Source organism: Musca autumnalis, unplaced genomic scaffold, assembly GCF_047663935.1.
Source record: "Musca autumnalis isolate F117 unplaced genomic scaffold, ASM4766393v1 scaffold_3, whole genome shotgun sequence".
NCBI lineage: Eukaryota > Metazoa > Arthropoda > Insecta > Diptera > Muscidae > Musca > Musca autumnalis.
This window is the reverse complement of record NW_027411866.1, coordinates 6,267,485-6,289,657: the sequence shown is the minus strand read 5'-3', so window position 1 is coordinate 6,289,657 and position 22,173 is coordinate 6,267,485. Positions and strand designations below refer to the sequence as shown.

General features: G+C 35.6%; 2 protein-coding genes across 4 annotated transcripts; one reads left to right on the top strand and one right to left on the bottom strand.

The window, feature by feature from the left end:
* Nucleotides 1–615: 615 nt before the first annotated feature.
* LOC141397680 (uncharacterized) lies at nt 616–18,787 on the top strand. 3 transcript variants are annotated; one of them, XM_073974297.1, is made up of 4 exons: nt 616–781; nt 12,477–12,622; nt 12,686–12,914; nt 16,973–18,787. In XM_073974297.1, exons 1-4 carry the CDS (start codon nt 755–757, stop codon nt 18,551–18,553), a joined length of 1,983 nt encoding a protein of 660 aa, XP_073830398.1. In that variant the 5' UTR covers nt 616–754; the 3' UTR covers nt 18,554–18,787. The 3 variants fall into 3 exon arrangements, with proteins under 3 accessions (XP_073830398.1, XP_073830399.1, XP_073830400.1); XM_073974298.1 differs by lacking the exon at nt 616–781 and adding an exon at nt 7,236–7,415; XM_073974299.1 differs by lacking the exons at nt 616–781; nt 12,477–12,622 and having other exon boundaries at nt 12,893–12,900.
* Nucleotides 18,568–20,670, bottom strand: pon (partner of numb). Its single transcript, XM_073974300.1, has 2 exons — nt 20,147–20,670; nt 18,568–20,088 (listed from the first exon to the last, which is right to left on the bottom strand). The coding sequence occupies exons 1-2, from the start codon at nt 20,534–20,536 to the stop codon at nt 18,775–18,777; spliced, it is 1,704 nt and encodes a 567-aa protein (XP_073830401.1). The 5' UTR covers nt 20,537–20,670; the 3' UTR covers nt 18,568–18,774.
* Nucleotides 20,671–22,173: the final 1,503 nt, after the last annotated feature.

Genomic DNA, 22,173 nt, shown 5'->3' with positions numbered 1-22,173 from the left:
GAAAACATATGTGTCCAATCTCTGCCACCTTCTGTGGATGCTGTGGGCAGATTGGGGATGAGAAAAACATGCGCAGTAGTCAATAACAAATTCCCCCCAAAAAAGACACGCCTCCATTTCCTAATCCCACCATATAATGGAGGTTATGCTTTGTGTGACTTTTCGTTTGTAATTATCTTAAATTATCAAAATAAGGCCCTATGGAAATAGTTGAATTCTATGTCCGATAGTTTAAACATACATATTTGAAGCAATTATCAATTGATTTGAAACAATTATCAATTGATTTGAAGCAGTTATCAATTGATACAGAGGTATTTCTTCGTATTCCCAATTTTAACCTAAATGTTGTACCTACACTTTTGTGCATTTTTAATGCAACCTCGTATATTTTGAAATAGAATATGTCCTTATAACCAAGGTAATTAATGTTTGTTTTGTTGTCCAAGTTCTAAACAAAAATTCCAATAAACTCAACCAAAGACATTGGTAACCTTTGGCAACATTTTATAGGAATGCGTATTTTACAAAAAAATAACTGCATTTCCCTCGAAACTTCCTTCGATTTGTTGTGGCATTTAGTTGGGAATTTGAACTTAGACGCCTTAACACGCAATCTGGTGTTTCTAATTAAAATAAAATAAAAATATAAAAATTCAAAAAAAAAAATTGTTTTGCAATACTTATCAAATAATAAATTAAATAAAATTTTAACTAAAATCAAAAGTTTTGTGAAAAAAAGAAATTCTAAGAAATGGCTACACATTTTAGTGCAAATCAGGTAAAAAAAACAGAAAACTAAACCGGATTAAAAAAACATTAAAAATAAGAATATTGATGAATGTGTTAAAAATGAAGAGATTTGTAGTGTATATCTGATGAAAGTTTTATAAAGACTGTTATTTGCTGTGAATTCGTTGGTGATTTTCAATATACATATTTCGCCTTTTCATTATACTCATCATTTTATTTTGCAAACTACATACAAACATACATATAATCATGTCTATAAGTTTGTGAGTATTTGCCACAAAAAATTGTCTGCTGCCTGTCTTCTTTTGTCCTGAAATCTGTTGATAAACAAAAATTCCTTGCATAGCAACCGCATAAATGAAATTCACGCACGTTATTCAAATTAAAAAGAAATAGTTTTCATCAATATACGAGGGTCGTTGTAAAGAAGTATTGGTATATGCTATACCAGATAAAAAAAGAAGGTGGTGCACAATATTATATCCTTCTTCCTTTATTTACTTAGTTGGCACTCTTTAGAAGATTTGTCCTATAATCCGAACTAGGAAAGGACTTCCATTCCTCTCCCTTGTTTAGTCCATCGAAGCCTTGAAGTTGACGGTGAATAGCGTAGATCCTTCGAACAATTTTGCTTAGTGCTTTAGTGCTTGCGGAAATATCCAGGCTTTGGGCCATACATTAGCACGGGTAGTATCAGTGTTTTGTAAGGTCCCAGCAAACCAATCGTAACGATATCGGAATAAAATTCGGACGCTATGTCCGCCATCGGATCCGAAATCGTAACGTTATCTAATAGCCCGTTTCCACGGTACGTCGTTCGTTCTCTATTCGTTGTTCGACCCATAACTACGAATAAATTACTTATTTCCCCACACAAAATTCTATGAACGAACGACGATTTTTATACGTTGTTCGATTAGAAATACTCTCTGAACGACAAATAAGTATGTCCCATCCCTAACAAATGAAAGAATTTATCGAAAAAATTAATTATGACATGTATAAATTCAAAATTGAAAAATTTGTTGAAAACACAAAAATTTTTAGAAAAAAGGAAAAAGATGAATGAAAATGAATAAATTAAACATTTTATATAGATGCAGAAGGAAGATGGTTGTGTTTCCTTCTTAATTCCACACACATTTCTTGTCCATTAGTTCAAAATCGCGTAAAAAATCGAAAACAAAAAAGAAACAAATAACTGAAAGTCTGTATTCACAAACATTGTTTTGACATGTCTCTCTCTCTCTTTAATTTTGAAAATAGAAACATATAAAAATATATTAAAAATACAAAATTATTCAGAATTTATGGAAAAAATGAATGAAATGTGTGTAGTTAAATATAGAAGATACATTTGAAGGAAAGTCTATTGCTTTTCCTATTCATTTAATGTACATATATTTTATGTGTTTTCGGTTCAAATTTTCGTGAAAACAAGGAAACTAAAATGGAGGAAATTTTGTTTATGTTTCTGCTAATTACGAATGGTGTCGTGGAAACGGGTTAATTCGTGTACGTCGTTCGACAGGCGAACAACGTAATTGAAACGCTCTTGTGAACATGACATTAACGAAAGTTGTATGAAGTGGTTGACATAATTTCGGATCGAAATGTCGCATAGTCAGATAGCATTAATTTCCAATGCTGTTCTTCCCTCATGGAGAGCCTCAGAAGCACTACCTTCAATTTTGTAGCCGTCTGTATATAACATACTTACATATGTATGAAAATCTTACTTATGCCCGTAATTTCTAGCCCTAGGTAACCGTGTAGGTAGCTACCTATTAGTTATATTTCTACGTGCCATTTACCGAGGCTTGTAAATTTTCAAAACATGTGGTAACATTTGTGATTTTCTTTCATGATTTCGTAAAAACATTGCCACATATAAGTGTTTTAAAAATTTTAACACATTGGCAACAATCAACCAGGCAAAATCCTTGGTGTAAGTAACACGGCCGTTTTCGACCCGGTAACGTTACCTATGGATTGAAATTATGAAATTTTGCTTACACGGGGGATATCTATGAACTCATAGATAACTACGCGTAGAAATTACGGGCATTAATGGTTTATGGCCACTTGCAAATTTTTGCTCTGTTCCAGAACCTGCAAGAAGCTACTACTTTTTACTACAATAACAATTTATCCTTTAAGTTATCGAAAAAAAAAAAATAGTAAAAATTAGTAGATTCTTGCAGTACTGGAACAGACGCATTATAAAATTGATTTTTTTTTATTTTAAAGTACAGTTACAAAAGAACATGTTGTCGATCGGACAAAAATTAGGGGAGATATGAGGGTTAGAAAGGAAAAATTTGTTGTGATTCGTACACAGAAAAAGGCCACCCCGAAAATGTCGATAAAATGCTTTATCACAGCTTTTTTTTATAGAGGTTCAATAAAATTTACTGATCTGGGGCTGGATTCTTGTTCTATGAAAATTTGAAATGAAAAATATTTTCTTTATATTTTTTTCTTACTTAGCTGGCCCATTACAGAACATTTGTTTCATAGACCGAACTAAGAAAAGATCTCTACTTCTCTCTGTCTACTGCTTTGCTTTCTGGAATACCGCGCCTTGTCATCTTTTCATCCACTTGCTTGCGCCATCTTTTCTTCGGCTTGTGTGCATCCGCCATGTGGCATGTATTTATACGCCTTTTCAGGGCCTTATGATATGGCCTAGCCAACGCAATCGCTGCATCTCGATACGTTTATCTATACTGATGTCATTGTATTCCTGATACAGCTCGTGGTTCATGCGACGTCGATATTCACCGTTAACGCAGACTGGTCAGTAGATCTTTCGAAGAATTTTCCTCTCAAACACACCAAGCACTGGCTTATCTGCTTGCGCAAGTACCCATGCTTCGGAGCCATACATGAGCACGGGTAGTATCAGTGTTTTGTAAAGCGTTATTTTTGTTTAACGAGTTGTGGCTTTGTTTTTAAAGTACTAACTTAAGCCAAAGTAGCATCTGTTGGCCAAAACAGTTCTTCTTTTTATTTCACAACTGATGTTGTTTGTTGTGTTTATGACAGTGCCGAGGTAGACGAAGTCTTTAACTACCTCAAAATTATAGGTACCAACTTCCACAGTTGGTCCGAGCTCTATGGACGCTTTGCGCGTCGACACCATCAATTTGGTCTTTTCGCCGTTTATCGCCAGACCCACTTTCGCAGATTCTGCTTCAGCCTTCCTAAAGGTATCAGTTACTTCCTTTACTGATCGTCCCATGATGTCTATGTCATCAGCATAAGCAAGTAACATGTGGCTATTGGTGTAAATTCCATTTCTTTTGACATTGGCATCTCGTATTACCTTTTCCAGCAAAATGTTGAATAGGTCACACGAAAGGCTGTCTCCTTGTCTGAAACCTCTTTTGGTACAAAATTCTTCGGAGAGGTTCTTTCCAATTTTAACTGAGGACCTAGTATCAGTTAGAGTCATCTTACAAAGCCGGATGAGCTTTGCGGGAATACCAAATTCAGACATTGCATGGAATACCTTTGATCGGAGGGGACTGTCGAATGCTGCTTTATAATCGACAAAAATGTGAAATGTGTCGATCTGCATCATTGGGTCTTCTGCAGGATTTGTCGCAGGGTAAATATCTGGTCAATGGTGGACTTGCCAGGTCTAAAGCCACATTGGTAGGGTCCAATTATTTCGTTGACCATTGGCTTTAGTCGTTCGCACAATATCCCTGACACTATCTTATAGGCAATAGGGACTTATGCCCCTATAGTTGGAGCATACAGTCTTATCTCCTTTCTTGTGGACGGGACACAGAATGCTCAGGTTCCTATCGTCGGGTACGCGTTCTTTCTGCCAGATGGTGCTAACTAGCTGATGCATACACCTTATCAGCGCGTCGCCTCCGGTTTTAAACAGCTCGGCTGGTAAGCCATCGGCTCCTGCTGCTTTATTATTCTTCAACCGGTTGATTGCTGCTTTTACCTCATCTTGGCCGGGCGGTATACATTCTATACCATCTTCTGGGATTGAATCGGTGGTATCATCGTCTTCGCTACTATTGGATACCAGCGGATTGGAGAAATGTTTCTTCTATATCCTGAGCACGCTATCTGTATCTGTTACCAGATTACCTTGCTGGTCTCTACAGGAGGATGTGCCTGTACCAAAGCCATCTGTTTGATGTCTCACTTTTTGGTAGAATTTTCGGACTTCAATCTGGCTCCTGTACATCTCGATTTTTTCACACTTTTCTATTTCTCGCTTTTCTATTTCTCTCTTTTTCTTGCGGAAAAGACGTTCCTTTTCTCCCGATATCTTTCTCGTGCGCCAAGCGTTGCTACTGATTGCAAAGTAGCTCTATATGCCGCATTTTTCTCTTCGGTAGCAGCACGACACTCCTGGTCATACCATGAATTCCTTTGTGGAGGTCCCTGTATCCAAGTATGGATTTTGCGGCTGTTTGCATGGAGTGGGCAATATTTTGCCATTGTGTTGTTATGTTATCGGGACAAGGAGTACTCTCATTAAGCAATTGGGCTAGTTGAGTGGAATATGCGGTGGCTATCTGTTGTGTTTGCAGCCTATCGATGTCCAACTTCCGCATTGTGTCTGTTCGTGCTTTATTTGCAACGTTTAGACGGGTACGTACCTTTGCTGCAACAAGGTAGTGGTCCGAATCAATGTTTGCGCCTCGGAACGATCGTACATCCAACACGTTCGAGGAATGCCTTCCACCTATCACAACATGATCAATTTGATTACTTGTTCTTTGATCTAGAGACAGCCAGGTGCCCTTATGAATATCGATATGCTGGTACTGCTAACTCCATGTTTTTTGCAGCTGCAAAGTATATCAGCCTCATACCATTGTCAGATGTTTCACTGTGAAGACCGACATTCCCGACTGTTGGGCCAAAGATATTCTCCTATCCAATTTTGGCATTAAAATCGCCTAAAATAATTTTAATGTCATGGGCAGGGCAACGGTCACATGTTTATTCTAAGCGCTCGTAAAATATATCTTTGGTCTTTTCGTCCTTTTCTTCAGTGGGAGCATGAGCGCAAATAAAGCTGATATTGAAGAATTTAGCTTTTATTCGAATTGCAGCAAGTCTTTCATTCACTGGGGTGAAGCTGGATACCAGATGTTTTAGTCTCCGACTAACTACGAATCCGCAACCAAACTCATGCTTTACGTCATGGCAGCTATAATACAGTGCGTCACCTTTAGGTGTTGTTGTGACGCCTTTCCCAATCCAACGTATTTCCTGTATGGCAGTAATATCGGCCTTGTACTTTTCAAGTACGTCTGCCAATGCGAAGACTGCACCTTCTCTATAGAGAGTGCGAACATTCCAGGTGCAGATTCGCAGATCATGGTCCTTAAAACGTTTGCGGGGTTCGTCAACTTTAAAGGGGTTTGTTTTTCTTTTCTTTCGTTTTTTCATAGTAGGATGTTTTTTCTAGGGGAGGGTTACTAACCCGACGCCCAAACCCAAGTTTTTAACGTTCTTATGGGTGAACGTGCGGCACATGTTAGCTCACTACCTTTAACGGGTGTTAAAGGCAGTTCCCCAGGTGACACCAAGGGGAGGTCAGTGTCCACTTGAGATGCAGGGTTAAGCTTCTTAATGAGGATTTATTTGACGTATACGCAAAGGAATTGACATTTGAAACCGACTGGATTTTAAGTGTCAATTCCTTTGCGTATATGTGAAATAAATCCTCATTAAGAAGGTTACCCCGGGAAAAGGCTATAATATAAACATGGTATAAGACCTCAATAAAGATCTTTTGGTCGAAAAGCAAACCTTCGCAGCAGTCTTCTGTGTAATAAAAATCCGTTGTCAAGATCTGAAACAAACTAAAAGAGGTTGGCATTGTATGGATGATGCCTTCTACACATTGAAGAGAATATCGGAGTAAAGATTTTCTGTAGTATACTGAATATATTCAGTATACTTACATATATAGAATAATCGTCTGTGTATGTATGTGCAACCATGTTTGTCTAATCTCTGCCAGTGAGTTTCTCACTCCCTTGCCCAGGAAGTCACTCCGGAGACACGCCAAGGAAGATCGTTGGTGAATTACACAATCAATTTCTATATATAGGTTGTGAAATACTTCAAAGTATACTACATATAGGGTCATTATTACATGTTTTATTACATACTTATAATGATGGGGGATAAAAGCACAACTATTACAATAAATGGTAAAAATAAAAAAATGAGCCTCGTATTATTCTTGTTTATTACCGTGTTTGTTTATATCACAGGTATGGATGAATATGTATCCGTTTTTTATACACATGCAAACATTTGTATGTCTGGTGTAAACAAGCAACATAGAAAGAATATCCTGGTACAAGGAACATTTTATTTTGACAAAACTATTTTTGGGTCAAATGTGACAGGCTTTCTTCTTATTACTTTGTTTTGCCAAACTATTTCCTGGGCATTCAGTCAGTATTTGCCGGGATACAGAACGCGTTTATATTAGTTATCGCTTCGCTTGAACACCTACGTTTATTGCTGGCAATTACCTATCGTTCAAAGTGATACAAGCAAGGATAACATTAAGTTAATTTCAAAACAATTGATTCGACATCTGTTTCAGCAAAATCAAAGAATTCGGCAGGGGTCCATCCAACTAACCGTTCGTTCATTGTCTGGTTGGTAGAGAAGCGTTAAATTACAGCAGTGGCTAAGTATTATTGTATTTAAGCTTTGAGTGTCATAAAACGAGGATTATCGTAACAAGTGTTTTTATGCTTTTTTCGTCCTCCTCCTCCTTCAACTCGAAGCAGATATCAATAGAATCCCAAACAAAAACTTCAAATCTATTGATACACGTGTTAACCAACAAATACCAGGCAGCCCACAGCTAAAGAGGGTTGGATGGTGGAAGGAAAAAAAGGCGAAAGGGTGCGTGCTCGGGTGTTCTATGTGAACATCGTATGCTGTAAGGTGTTTGTTGATTGTGGAATGGGGGGTTATTGTCTGTGCGTACGTGTATGCATGTCTGTCGCTAGGCTTGTAACACTCTTGATAAATGTTACCCCAGAGATTTGACATTATAATCATTGTCAGGGACAAAACAGTTGGCTATTTGATGGATGGTTGAACGTTTTGTTGCAAACAAAAACTAGAAGATGACCTCCTCCTTATCTATTGGAGACAAATTCTCAGTGTTAACAATTTGCTAATTGAGTTTAAAATCAATTTGAAATGCATACTTGTAGGTATTACGAGCATCTAAAACTTATCTCATTCGAAGTATCAAATTTAACGCCTCTTAACGGTTAAATTTAATTTTTCACTAATTTTGTATGTGTGAATTTGTAAGCCGTTGGTTGTTGATTATGTGGTGTTGATTGAAATTGTTCACATCATTTCCATAAGGGGATGCTTGGCTGTGTGCTTGGTGAGGAAGGGGAAGGATGACTGTGGTGTTATGCCACAGGCTCGTGTCGGTACGCGTGCCATTGTGGTTTTCAATCAAATAATTTTTCGCTAAATGTCATCATGACAAGTGTTGACGGAAAAACACAATAACATAGAAGAAGTCAACCTATAATTTTTTGGCCACAGATGAAGATATCAAATTTCGTTGTAATTTACATATTAAAATTACAAAAAAGAAGGACAATGGAGAGAATAATGGACCAGTGGTTCTCACGAAGAAAATGTTTCTATTAGATTTATATGACCGCGCTTATGGGAAAGAGGAACGTTATAAGTCATCATAAAAATGCACTGGAAATGACTTCTTCTGTATAAAGTCAGTATATAATATATACAGAATATAACACTTCTATAAAAAACTCAATGGACTTCATTTAGGAGGTAAAGTTTTCAGAATATATGTATAATCTACGAAAATACTGCAAATAGAGCAAAAGCTTTTTAAATGGTAGATATTCTTTAAGACAAAAGACCTTGGTAAAAATGTTTCAAATATATTACGGTACAGATCTTTTCAAAAACAGGATGCATCCGTAAAAGTCTTTCACAAAATAGATAACCGAGGCACTACAGAATAGAAGGCAGGGGTAAGAAGGATAGGATATTTCGTCAAGAAAGGACATCGTATTATTGGCGTATTGTTTATTTACACAATTCTAGAAGACATCTTTCTTTGTAGAAACCTCGATCTCGATAAGGGTCTTATCAAGTGTAAAACTTCTACAAGGCCCCCTCTTCTATAGAGTAGCAGACCTTGGCAAGGATCTACCTATAGCGTAGAGAACTTCAATAAGGGAGGTAAGGTAAGGTTTTTCGAAAGATTTTTTCTTATAAAATCATGAATTTAACAAATTACAAATAGTCGGCTTTGCCGACAGAGATATATCCTCAACCTGTGTGGATTTGGATTAAAACTCTAAAGTTTTGCAGAGGAGGTACCTGTAGGAATGTACCTACGCGACGCAGTCCATTTTGGAAGTGTTTCTGGTTTTGAGAGACATTCCTTTTGATAGATATCGCGCCCTCCAGTCATTTCTGTTAGTCACCGTATAAAGAAAATTTGTGAACTTTTGTGAGTGGACCGATCCAAATTTGGACCAATGCAGTATCCTGTTCGAATGTTGTTCTGCGCACCAGCCACTATACATATATGGTGGTCATAGAGCATTATACAGCTTTCGTGCCGTTTTCTCAGGAAGTGTGGACTTGTCCCTGACAAAATTTGAAACATCAAAACTATTCGAAAGCAAAAAATTGTGTAGGAGGTACCCGATTTAGTCCATATTCGAACTTGGTCTACATATGTCTGGTAGAAACATTACGATGTGCAAAGTATGGACCAAATCGGTTCGTACCTTCGAAAGTTTCGTGCGCATATTTTTTGCGAAAAAAATTTTGAACTTTTGTGAGAAAGAAGTGGACCGATATCACCCATCTAAGTTTGGAGAAAATATTACCGGAGCCAAATTATGAACCAAATCGGTAGATCCTCTCACTATACACTCATCTTCTATAGATTAGAAGACTTTGTCGTCATCTATAAAACAAGAGACCTCGTCTTCTATACTATATAAGACCTCGTCTTCTAAAGAAATGAAACCCTATACAAAAGAATTTTTTCGTGAACCAAATTGCTTTAAATTAGGGATTCTTATTGTACATTTACGAAATTTACGAGAGGATTTCAACTGTCATTTCCTGTCATATCAAATGAAATCTCATCGAACTTTTTCTATAGAAAAAGTCAATTCAGCGAACTTTTTTTTATAGAAAAAGTCAATTCAGCGAAATTTTCTATAGAAAAAGTCAATTCAGCGAAACTTTCTATAGAAAAAGTCAATTCAGCGAACTTTTTCTATAGAAAATATCAATTCAGCTAACTTTTTCTGTAGAGAAAGTTAATACAGCGATCTTTTTCTATAGAAAAAGTCAATTCAGCGAACTTTTTCTGTAGAGAAAGTCAATACAGCGATCTTTTTCTATAGAAAAAGTCAATTCAGCGAACTTTTTCTATAAAAGAATTCAATTCAGCAAACTTTTTCTATAGAAAAAGTCAATCAGCGAACTTTTCTATAAAAGAATTCAATTCAGCGGACTTTTTCTATAGAAAGAGTCAAATCAGCGAACTTTTTCTGTAAAAAAATTCAATTCTGCGAACTTTTTTTATAAAAAAATTAATTCTGCGAACTTTTTCTATAGAAAAAATCAATTCTGCGAACTTTTTCTATAGAAAAAGTCAATTTAGTGATCTTTTTCTGTAGAAAAAGTCAATTCAGCTAACTTTTTCTATAGTTAAAGTCAATACAACAAACCCTTTATATAGAAAAATTCAATTCAATGAGCTTTTTCTTAAGTTAAAGTCAATTCAGCGAACTTTTTCTATAGTAAAACTCAATTCAGCAAATATTTTCTATAGAAGAAGTCAATTCCGCGAACTTTTTCTAGAGACAAAGTCAATTCTGAGAATTTTTTGTACCGAAATAGACAATTCAGCGAACTTTTTCTATAGAAAAATGTCAATTCAGCGAACTTTTTCTATAGAAAAATGTCAATTCAGCGAACTTTTTCTATAGAAAAATGTCAATTCAGCGAACTTTTTCTATAGAAAAATGTCAATTCAGCGAACTTTTTCTATAGAAAAATGTCAATTCAGCGAACTTTTTCTATAGAAAAATGTCAATTCAGCGAACTTTTTCTATAGAAAAATGTCAATTCAGCGAACTTTTTCTATAGAAAAATGTCAATTCAGCGAACTTTTTCTATAGAAAAATGTCAATTCAGCGAACTTTTTCTATAGAAAAATGTCAATTCAGCGAACTTTTTCTATAGAAAAATGTCAATTCAGCGAACTTTTTCTAGAGAAAAATGTCAATTCAGCGAACTTTTTCTATAGAAAAATGTCAATTCAGCGAACTTTTTCTATAGAAAAATGTCAATTCAGCGTACTTTTTCTATAGAAAAATGTCAATTCAGCGAACTTTTTCTATAGAAAAATGTAAATTCAGCGAACTTTTTCTATAGAAAAAGTCAATTCAGCGAACTTTTTCTATAGAAAAAGTCAATACAGCGAACTTTTTCTATAGAAAAAGTCAATTCAGCGAGCTTTTTCTATAGAACAAGTCAATTCAGCGAGCTTTTTCTATAGAAAAAGTCAATTCAGCGAACTATTTCTATAGAAAAAGTCAATTCAGCGAACTTTTTCTATAGAAAAAGTCAATTCAGCGAGCTTTTTCTATAGAAAAAGTCAATTCAGCGAGCTTTTTCTATAGAAAAAGTCAATTCAGCGAGCTTTTTCTATAGAAAAAGTCAATTCAGCGAACTTTTTCTATAGAAAAAGTCAATTCAGCGAACTTTTTCTATAGAAAAAGTCAATTCAGCGAACTTTTTCTATAGAAAAAGTCAATTCAGGTAACTTTTTTAAAAAAAGTCAATTCAGCGAACTTAATCTATAGAAGAAGTCAAAGAAAAAGTCAATCCACCGAATTTTTCATTAGGTTAATTTAATTCAGCAAACGTTTCTATAGAAAAATTCAATTTAGCTAACTAAGGGCAAAGGTCATCAGAGGAATACATCTATAGAATAGAAGACTTCTTATAAAGTGTGCCAGAGAAGAAATGCTGGGCCTTGTTTCACAAATTGAACATATTTTTTACTTTTCTTTTTTGAATAAACAAAATACCGACGGCCACCTGACTTGTTCTTCCCCTCCTCCCTATTTGTTTTAAAACAACAGATGTATTTTAATCCAAGTAACTTTATCACTAAAACTTTGCCTTCGAATTGTCTGTTGCAATTTTCTCCCTCCCTAAGTGATGAGGTTAGGTTTGAAAGTGATAAATGATACGGCGGGATTAAGTGCAGCAAAGAAAAATTGATATTAACCAGCAGAATTCAATTGTTCATTCATTCTTTTTCCTACCTATTGAAGAAAAACAAACAAAAGCTTAAGTGGTATTAAAAAGGGAATAGTTTTTACACATGTCCTTAAAAAACATTTGTCTATAAGCATGTAATTGCCCTCTAATATGAAGTCAGGGGATGAAGTCAACTCATCTTTACTATGCAATATGTTGGGCTTGTTTTTTTTTTAACCAGAAAAGGGGGTGTTTTGTTATCTCCGTTTCATGTTTTTTTATGTTAAACATTTTGTTTTGTTTACTTGGAGGATTATAATGATATAAATTATGGAATTACAGGATATTAGAGTAACGTTTAAAACAGGTTGTTGTTTGTTTTCTAAAAAAAAATATTTTATTCTTTGTTTCAGTTTGAACCAGCCTATGCATCTCGCCGCTTAGGCAACTGGGAATTGCCAAAATGGCAAACCAGAGATCCACCAAGACCACGTCAACGTAAAGGTTCTACCCAGTTCATAGCCAATGAAAGAGGTCATCTGTTGGACAGTTCCAAAAGGTATTAATTTTGTTATTGTTGTTACAAATTTGAAAAAAATTACATGTTCCTATCTGTTTAAAGGTTAAATCAAAATCCTTGGGGTAATTTTTCCGGTACCTATCAATTGCCAGATAAATTAACACGTAAATTTGGTGAAGACTATCATAAATATTTGACATCAACAAGTCTTTCCAAAGACTTTGGCGATTTAGGTGTCTCAGGAACCCGTTTATCATATCCGACCAAATGTGAGACCATATCAAGAGTGGCACAACCGCATAGGTCATTACATTCATGTGAGAAAAAGGATGTAAGATAAGAACTTGAGAACATATTTGCACCTCTCCACCCCAAACATGTAGAAAATTTAAAAAGCACGCAGTTTTAATTCAATTTAATATAAATTCGTTAACAAAAGTATTTCATTTATTTATTTGAATATTCGCATATTCATGTATGTATTTAGAAATAAGATGATTTGAGCAAATTTAGGCCCACACTATTTAATTGCCAAAACAAAGTAAATACGAATGAGAATCTCACCTAAAATGTACAGTGGCACAGATACGAATACGCACCCCTTACAAAAATGAAGTTTAGGCTAAATCGTTGGGTTTTTTTATATCAACAACTGCACTGTGTGGTTCCTTGGAGACAAAATAACCATAATTACAGAAATTTATTTTAATATAATACGTATATTTATTACAATTAAAGAAATTCAATTTTCACAACACAGAAAAGTATACGTACGCCTTAAAACTATTTGCATTTTAGTTACACTAAAGGAAACTCATTGGGATATGTTAATTTGTTTTGTTGTAGGCCCATTTAATAAATTTGTCACCGATTAGACAATTTTATACGTATTTTACATGGCAGGGGAAGACATTTCCCCGCTCAGGCCCGTTTGAAAGCGATTTTCTTTTTTTCAAGGCTACTAACTATAGATCTTCAAGGAAAGTTCCTATTTAAAGGATTCATATGTTTCCTTTCTACATATACTTGCCGGATGGCGTCAAAAATCGTATTAATTTATAGTTTGTAGAAAAGTTTTTCTTCAAACAAAGATCGCTGTATACTAAAGGACACTACCTTACTGCTAAGTCCATTCATTGCCGATGCAATGAAATCGAGTGGATTTCGTAAATGTAAACTTAGCATTACATCAAATCATACCAAACGTCAAAATTGTTCACAATAACGCATTGCTGTGAATTGCTTGTTTACCTTTTGTATGTGATTTTATTCACAATAATGCATTTTGACAACTAGTGTGATAATCAGCTGTTTTTCCCGTTGTACCTGTATTATTGTGCCATGATCGGAATCAAGCCAATACTTGTAATACGTTTAATACGTACTAAAGAATAAATTTGTGTAATTATGGTTATTTTGTCTGCAAGGAGCCACACAGTGCAGTTGTTGCTATAAAAAAACACAACGATTTAGTCTAAACTTCATTTTTGTAAGGGGCACGTATACTTATCTGCGCCACTGTATATGCATATGTATGTGCTATATATACACACAGAAAACTAAATGCTGTAAACAAATAATATGTTTAGGATTCAAACATATTAATTTTTGTCAACATTTCCTAACATAACATATGTTTGGATCTAAACATATGTTTTGTTAGGGACTGTTGCAAACGAATAATATGTTTGGATCCAAACATATTCAATATTCATATTCCCATTCCCATGCTTTCCATATTCTCAACGACGTGGGAGTAGCAAGAAAGGGGAAAAGAAATGCCGAAATAAGTTACACCAAATTATTATTGCATACTTTAGGGAGCTGTAATTTTGTTTTATAATAAAAATGCATATTTGCATTATCAATATTATGAAAAACAAAAACATTCGATTTATAGAATTGTTAATATATCAGGCGTTTACACAAGACAACAGCTCTGTTCCAGAACTAAAAAGTTTTTACAATTTTTAACACTTTTACACATTTTGCGTTCCCGTACACAAAATTTGTATGAAAATCGTTTACGACTTTTACAACTTTTACGACATTTTACCACTTTATACAACTCTGATTTACTAAAACATACATACATTTGTCGACTGTCTCCCAGCTGTCCATAAAAATAAGTGAATTATCTCACTTCCCGAACTGCAAGAATCGACTAAATTTTAATATTTTCTTTGATAACATAAAGGAAAAAATGTCATCGTAGTAAAAAGTAGTAGCCTCTTGCAGGTTCCGGAGCAGAGCAAATAATTGAAATGTGTTGAAAACAAAAGAACATTAAAAAAAAAACAAAATATGTGAACGGAAAACAAAAAGAAATCGAAGATTTTCATTCATAATTTTACAACTGTTTTTGCAGTTGTCGGGACGCCTACGTCACACGCGCGCAATCAATACATGAACTCAGCTGTCCTATCATTTGTAAACGCAAGGTAACTAGGCGTTTACACTGGACAGTTTGTCTTCAAATACAACTCTGATTCACAAACACATACATATATTTGTCGTTTGTCTCCCAGCTGTCCATCATTTTTCAAAGACAGTCGGGTTAACAAATTTTTGACATGTTTGTGAAAAAGAAGTGAGATGATAATTCAAATGTGCTGCAAACAAAAGAATATGTACAAAAACAAAATAAGTGAACGGAAAACGACAAGAAATCGATAATTTTCTTTCATAATTTTGCAACTGCTTTTGGAGTTGTCTTGACGTCTACGTCACACAGGCAAGTTTTGGGTTTTTGACAATCAATATATGAACTCAACTGTCCTGTCATGTGTAAAAAAGAAAAGCCAACCCCATGTTTTTACAATCATCTAATTAAAACTCGAAGGTTTATTACGAAAATAAATCAAAGTTGTAAAGATGGTATATAATATAGTTATTATGCGTTAATAGAATAAACCAATGACTCTTTTTCTTGTATTTCAATACATATCGATTTGTCGTATCAAAAAATAAATGTTCTTTTTAACCCAAGAAATCCGTCCTAGTAATGATGAAGTTGTTTCTTTCGATATTTTATGGATTTAAGACGTTAAAAATTACAACAATTGTAGTAGTATATAATTTTCCATCATATAAGAATATTGGGTGCCACCGTGGTGCAATGGTGTGCACACCCGCATTGCACGCTAAAGGTCGTGGGTTCGATTCCCCGGCCGGTCAACATCAAACTCTTTTCAACGGTGGCAAAATACCCCTCAGTAATGTTGGCGACATTTTCTGAGTATTTCAGCCTTGGACAACTTCTCCACAAGTGGTGTCATAGACACGCCGTTCGGACTCGGCGATAAACAGTAGTTCCCATATCATTGAGCTAATATGAATTGGGGTGCACTCATTGATATGAGAGAAGTCTCCCCTGTCCCGCCTGGGATGTTTGTGGAACAATTATTACTATTGTAATAATATGCAAAATCCGAAGTCTACTAATGACATATTTTACAGTACATTTGGTATGTTTTTATTAAGCAAACACATGCAGTTTATAAATATTTGCAATAATTTTGTCATGTAGATGTCTTAAAAGCAATACCTCCACCTACTTTTTATAAGAATACGCAATTTCTTAAAACTTTTTTTCAAACTCCGACAAATTCCCAATTCGAACTTCATTCAGAATGAAGGGAAATGGGATTTTTCCCACAAAATTTTATTGAGAATACGAAAATGTGGGATTGGAAAAAATCCCAACTCCCATGCGTTCAGAATAGTGGTGATTATTTGTTTGTTGCATTTTTTCTCCGTGTATGTACATATAAGCTTACCTGAGGTTACCATTTTTACCATTTGTTACCATTTTTAACCTGCAAAGCGTTCCTTAACACCGAAAAGTGGAGAAACTGGAAGCAATTTTTAAGAGAGTGAGAGTGGAGAGATAGCGAAAATGGCTTTCTCTTCTACCACAGGCTACCAGCAAAATTTCTGCAGGTAAAAAATGGCAGAACTGATTTTTCGACTTTTGTTTGAAGATTATTTCACAATGAAAAAGAAAATTGACGAAAAACAGAAGAAAAAGTCGAACGCTGACAAAACTAAATTAAAAACTGTGAAATAAAAGACGATAATTGATTTTTTATGTTTCTTTTTGACATTGCTGCCAGATCTACCATTTTCCGTACCTTTACTTTTCTGGTAAAAATGTTCATGAGAGAGCAATTTTGAGCAATTTTGACACTTTTCTCTTTTACCACCCTTACCATTAAAAAAGTAAAGGAACAAAGCTATATATCGCACATATTTTCATTGTTTAATTACACAGTAGTAGTACATTCATGCAGATAGTGTATTCTTATCTTGAAATAAAATCTAAAAATGATTATCTTGAATAAAATCAAACAACATGTCCCATTCATCATGTGTTTCTATTACTCTTAGTCCTTAGATTTGGAATATGTACCGGGTGACTTTACCGCATATAAAGACCAACATCCCACCCGAGAATCTTTGCTGGAAAATAAATATAATCGTGATTACAATATAGAACCCACTCTAAAGTTAGATCAAAATCTCTTGGGTGATCACGAATGTAAGCCGCCACCAGATAACTGTGAACCACCACCATTGAAACTAACACCGATTTTGCCACAAACTTCAGCTTTGATTGATTCAAATCTATCACCACGAATACGAGATTTGGATTTACTTAATAACTCAACCACTACGAAATATAATGATACACAATTTTCAAATGTTTTCGACAGCGATAATAAAATGAATGCCTCACAAACGATAACGGGGAAACCAAATGAACGTTGCCCCTCGCCAGTCGTTCCGGCTCATACAAATTTCGAATTGGCCCGTAGGATGCATCAAACAAATTTAATGCATAATCCTTTGCCAGATTGTGTTGCGGATCTTGCTTTCAGACGGCTACAAATAACAGGTGAAAATCCAGGTCTGGCATTGGATATAGACCCGATTGCTAGTGGTGTTGGAGTTAAGACACATAACGCCGGTCCTACCCATTGTACCAAAATGAAGGTATATCGCCCTCAAACATCAGGAGTTGTCCCCAGAGCATACAATAACAGTAGCGACAATTTTAGATCCTACTCTGCTGCTGCATTTTCCGATAAAAAAATTGGTGCCATGGATTTGGCTATTTGTTGGGATTTAAAGGCGGGACAAGAACCTCCCCGGCCAAGACACATTGATGGTTCTAATGATTCTGCTGGTCCTGCGGTATTCAACTTCGTAAAAAGTCCTCGTGAAGAACCTCCCTTGAATACTGGACGTTCAGCAGGGGTGTTTACCAATACACTTGGAGAAACTGATTTTTTTGATAAAGACATTTTAAGGCGTAAGACTGATTTTGGTGGTAAACGTATACAAAGTGACGAGGATTTGGATCTTTGTCGTCCCATGCCAAGAGCACGCAGTGTTTCACGTGAAAACAGTGCCTGCAATAGAATACAAAGACTTACGAAGCAATTTCAATCCAATCCTGATATATCCGATCAAGACTATAAAGCCTTGCGTGAAAAATATTTAGGGCCGGGTTGTGATTTTGATTCATCACTTGATCCTGGAGGCTGTAAACGTCCTAGTTTCTTTAGAAGAGCACGTTCTCGTGTTTGCCACAAAGTGGGACCCGAACCCAATTGCCATCGACATTTGCCGGAGAAAAGACTGCCCTGTAAAGCAGCATTTCGCGCTGGTTTACCAAGATTTAATGCCGCCGGACACTTTGTTAGCTCAGATAGTGGTTGCAGCATGGGTAGTCATCATCATCATGGACATCCAGCACAACGTGTATTGGTAGTGCCAAAACCCCGAAACCCCTATAACAAAAAGAACTATGACATTGATACACTTGTTCCACCATTTAAGAGTTATGCCGGTGGAGCTGGAGAAGGTGGTTATCCCGAACATTGGCGTCTGACAAGCGTCTATCAACAGGCCTACAAGCCCATTCAGAGTCGTCGCAAACCCCTCATACAAACAGTTTACAAATGAAAATACGGAAAATGTTCATAATGAAAATTATTTTTATTCAATAAATTTGTGCAATAACTTTTTTTTGTTGTATTAACATACATACTTAAAAATATGTAAAAGTGCAATAATAATAAAAATCTTGAAAACATACTTAGGCATAATGTAAGCAGAAAAAATAAATTATTGTAATAAATCTTTGGAACTTAAAATATAAACGAATTTTTATAGAAATTTATATTTTACTTGAAGTCATATTCCTCATGTTTTTTGTGAAAAACTGATTTCATCAATTGGTGGCCCATCTCTCGGGTTGAACGCCTTATGCTATTGCGCAACGTGTGTTTCTTTTCATTTGTCAAATCTTCAATTTTAACATATTCGGTTTGTACCAAATCTGATTTGAGTTTCATTGTTCTTTCACTACCATCAATAATGGACAATTCAGTGACATGTGAATGTTCCTCTTCTAAGGGTACACGGTTTGGTTTGCGTCGCAAACTATGACGTATACTATTCAATATGCCACCATGTGAATGTTTTTCGTGGGCTTCATCCGTTTCACCACCCTCACATGCCTCCGAAGCTTTTGTTGTTTGCTGACTTGGATGCATTAGCTTACGTATTGATTTACGTATCATATTTTTAACATTCATTGACTTCTTTACATTACCATCCTTGTCGTTATTATTGTCTTCAGATTTTTCCAAAGATTCCTTGCTAACCTTTAATGTTGATCCTGCCTTGGTATATGCTCTAACAAATGGAGCTGGAGTCTTGAAGTCAAATGATTCATTTGCACCTTCAATATCACTATCAGGACCATATAGCTCCTCCAAATCTTCCGGATTAACTGCAATATCATTTTCATCATCCAATGCAAAGGGATTATTACCCAATTCCAATTTGGGTACAGAAACTTCAGGCAAATTGCTTTGCTCAAATGGATTTGTATTGACTGCCTTTGATTCTACCGGGTTGGAGGGTTCCTCTGTGAGTTTTATTGCTGTTGTCTCAGTGCTTTCTTCTGTTGACTTTGTTACAATGCCCTCTTTTATTTGCATCTGTAAATGTGTATGCTTTTCGATGGTTTCTTCTATTTCAACTTTAACACTTTCTTCGATAGGTGACAATGGTAAGTGTTCATTTATGCCATTTTTACGCAACTTGGCCTCATTAATGCTATTTTCCAACTCCAATTGGTAGCAATCTAATTCTTTACCAATATCCATAGTTTCCTCTTCACCAATTGAACCTAAGGATACTTTATTTGGTTTCATTACAACTGGTGAAAAAACTAGTTTTTCTGCCAATAATTTTGTGGGTGTTAACTGAGACATGGACATATCTTTAAAATCTATGCGACATCCTACATTGGGCACAAAGGGCAATCCAATCTTTAATTTGCAAGGCATTGCATCCTTGGTGGATGTATCTCTTTGTATCTCAAAAGGATTTTTGCTGGCTGGAGCATCATCTTGTGTCTTTAAGTTCAATGCCGGATTAACGAAACAGTTGGAATTAGCTAAAGCTAATGGAACACTTTCACGAACAACCTTAAACACAAAACACATTTTTAAAACCTGAGTCCTTATTTTCCTTGTAGTTACTTACCTCGTATGGATTAAACTGTTTCTCCGGAACATTTATATTTAGAGCTGGGTTTTCAAAACAGGCAACCTCCACAGGACGTTTTTTCTTTTTCGGCGGCTTGCGTAGCACTTCAAATGGATTTGCTGGAACTAAATTCTCACCTGTATCCTTAACATCCTTGGCAGCAATAGGTTTTATTTCCAAACCAGCTTTTGAAGCAAATTCAAAGGCTGCATTTTCTTTGTTCAACCTCCTTTTGGCTAATATTTTTTTGGGTGTAGAACTGAACGCTTCATTCGTAAATCCTGTATTATTGGTTGTAATTTCTTCTTTTATTGTCTGCTGTTGACGTTTCCGTTTTCTTGATGGAGTTATGTTTTGATCCATTGGTGAATTCAATTCAGCAATCATTACACAAGTTAATTTATGTTAACTTTGGAGGAAATTAATCTTATTCTTTTCGTTGATAGTAATTAATTTAAAGAAACATACAACATCTGCCCCTTTAAAAAAATAAATATGCCTCCATTAATGTTTACTGAACACAACACAGTTTTATTTTTAAGGGTGGTTTTTAGGAGGGTTCACATCATAGTTGACGTATACCTACTAAACACAGTCCTTGCACATTAGGTCTGTACTCGTACTAATTTGTAAGAGAACTGAAGGCCTTGGTACATAAGCTGCCTCGCATGGTACAAATACACAGGTAGCCGCATCGGCAATTGTCGGCAACATAAGATGTCAAAATTTGACATCAATTCAATGCAATTGACACATGCTCTGTTCCTTTACCTGCCTGAGGTTACCATTTCTTACCATTTTTAGCCTGCAAAGCGTTCCTTTACTTTAACAAGCGTACAATTTATATGAGACCAGTTCACCACTTTTACCATTTTTTTTGCCACTGTTACCATTTTTAAAGTAAAGGAACAGACCAATTATGTTACCAACAGCTGGCATGATAATGCTACCTGTATTATTGTACCATGCTGCCTTGCCTGCTTGCCTTAGCTTTGTTCCTTTACTTTTTTAATGGTAAGAGTGGTAAAAGAGAAAAGTGTCAAAATTGCTCAAAATTGCTCTCTCATGAACATTTTTACCAGAACAGTAAAGGAACGGAAAAATTGTAGATCTGGCAGTAATGTCAAAAAGAAACATAAAAAATCAATTTTCGTCTTTTATTTCACAGTTTTTAATTTAGTTCTGTCAGCGTTTGTGAAATAATCGTCAAACAAAAGTCAAAAAATCAATTCTGCCATTTTTTACCTCAGAAATTTGTCTGGTAGCCTGTGGTAGAAGAGAAAGTCATCTTCGCTCTCTCTCCTCTCTCACTCTCTTAAAAATTGCTTCCAGTTTTGCCACTTTTCGGTGTTAAGGAACGCTTTGCAGGTTAAAAATGGTAACAAATGGTAACCTCGGGTAAGTAAAGGAACACAGCTCTTCTTTGCTTCTGATAAAAGAATAAAAAAGTAAAGGGCAACCTAGTTCGAAATTGACTCAGCCTTCTCTATTCTTTTATTTTATGTTGTGTCAGAAATGAAGCAGGAAAGCAAGGCAACCAGGCGAGCCAGCTTATGTACCCATGCCTTAAGAAGTACTTGCAAGTAGTTGCTATGTCCCGGTCCACACTAGCGTGAATTTCATTAAAGAATTTCATGAAATTAGGTGTTCTTAAATCGAATTCCCCACTACAGCAATTCTATGATTTTACTCTACTATGGACGTCGATCTAGAGACGCATAATTTCATATCAAAATTTCAGTGAAATTACTGTAGTGTGGCCCGGGGCTATACAAGTACATAGTTGCAAGACCTTGCCAATACTTATTACTTGCGAAGTTATCGGACAGACCTAAAAATTGTAATGTCTTTTTGACAATGCATGAACTCAACAGTACTGTCATGTGTAAACGCGGGTAGGACAAATGGCAAAAATTGTCTAGCAACAACAATATGCCTGGGGCTCAATTATGTTTCTATGAAAATATGAAATGAAAACTTTTATAAAGGCTTCATGCATGGTTTAATAAGAAAGGTTAGCCAAA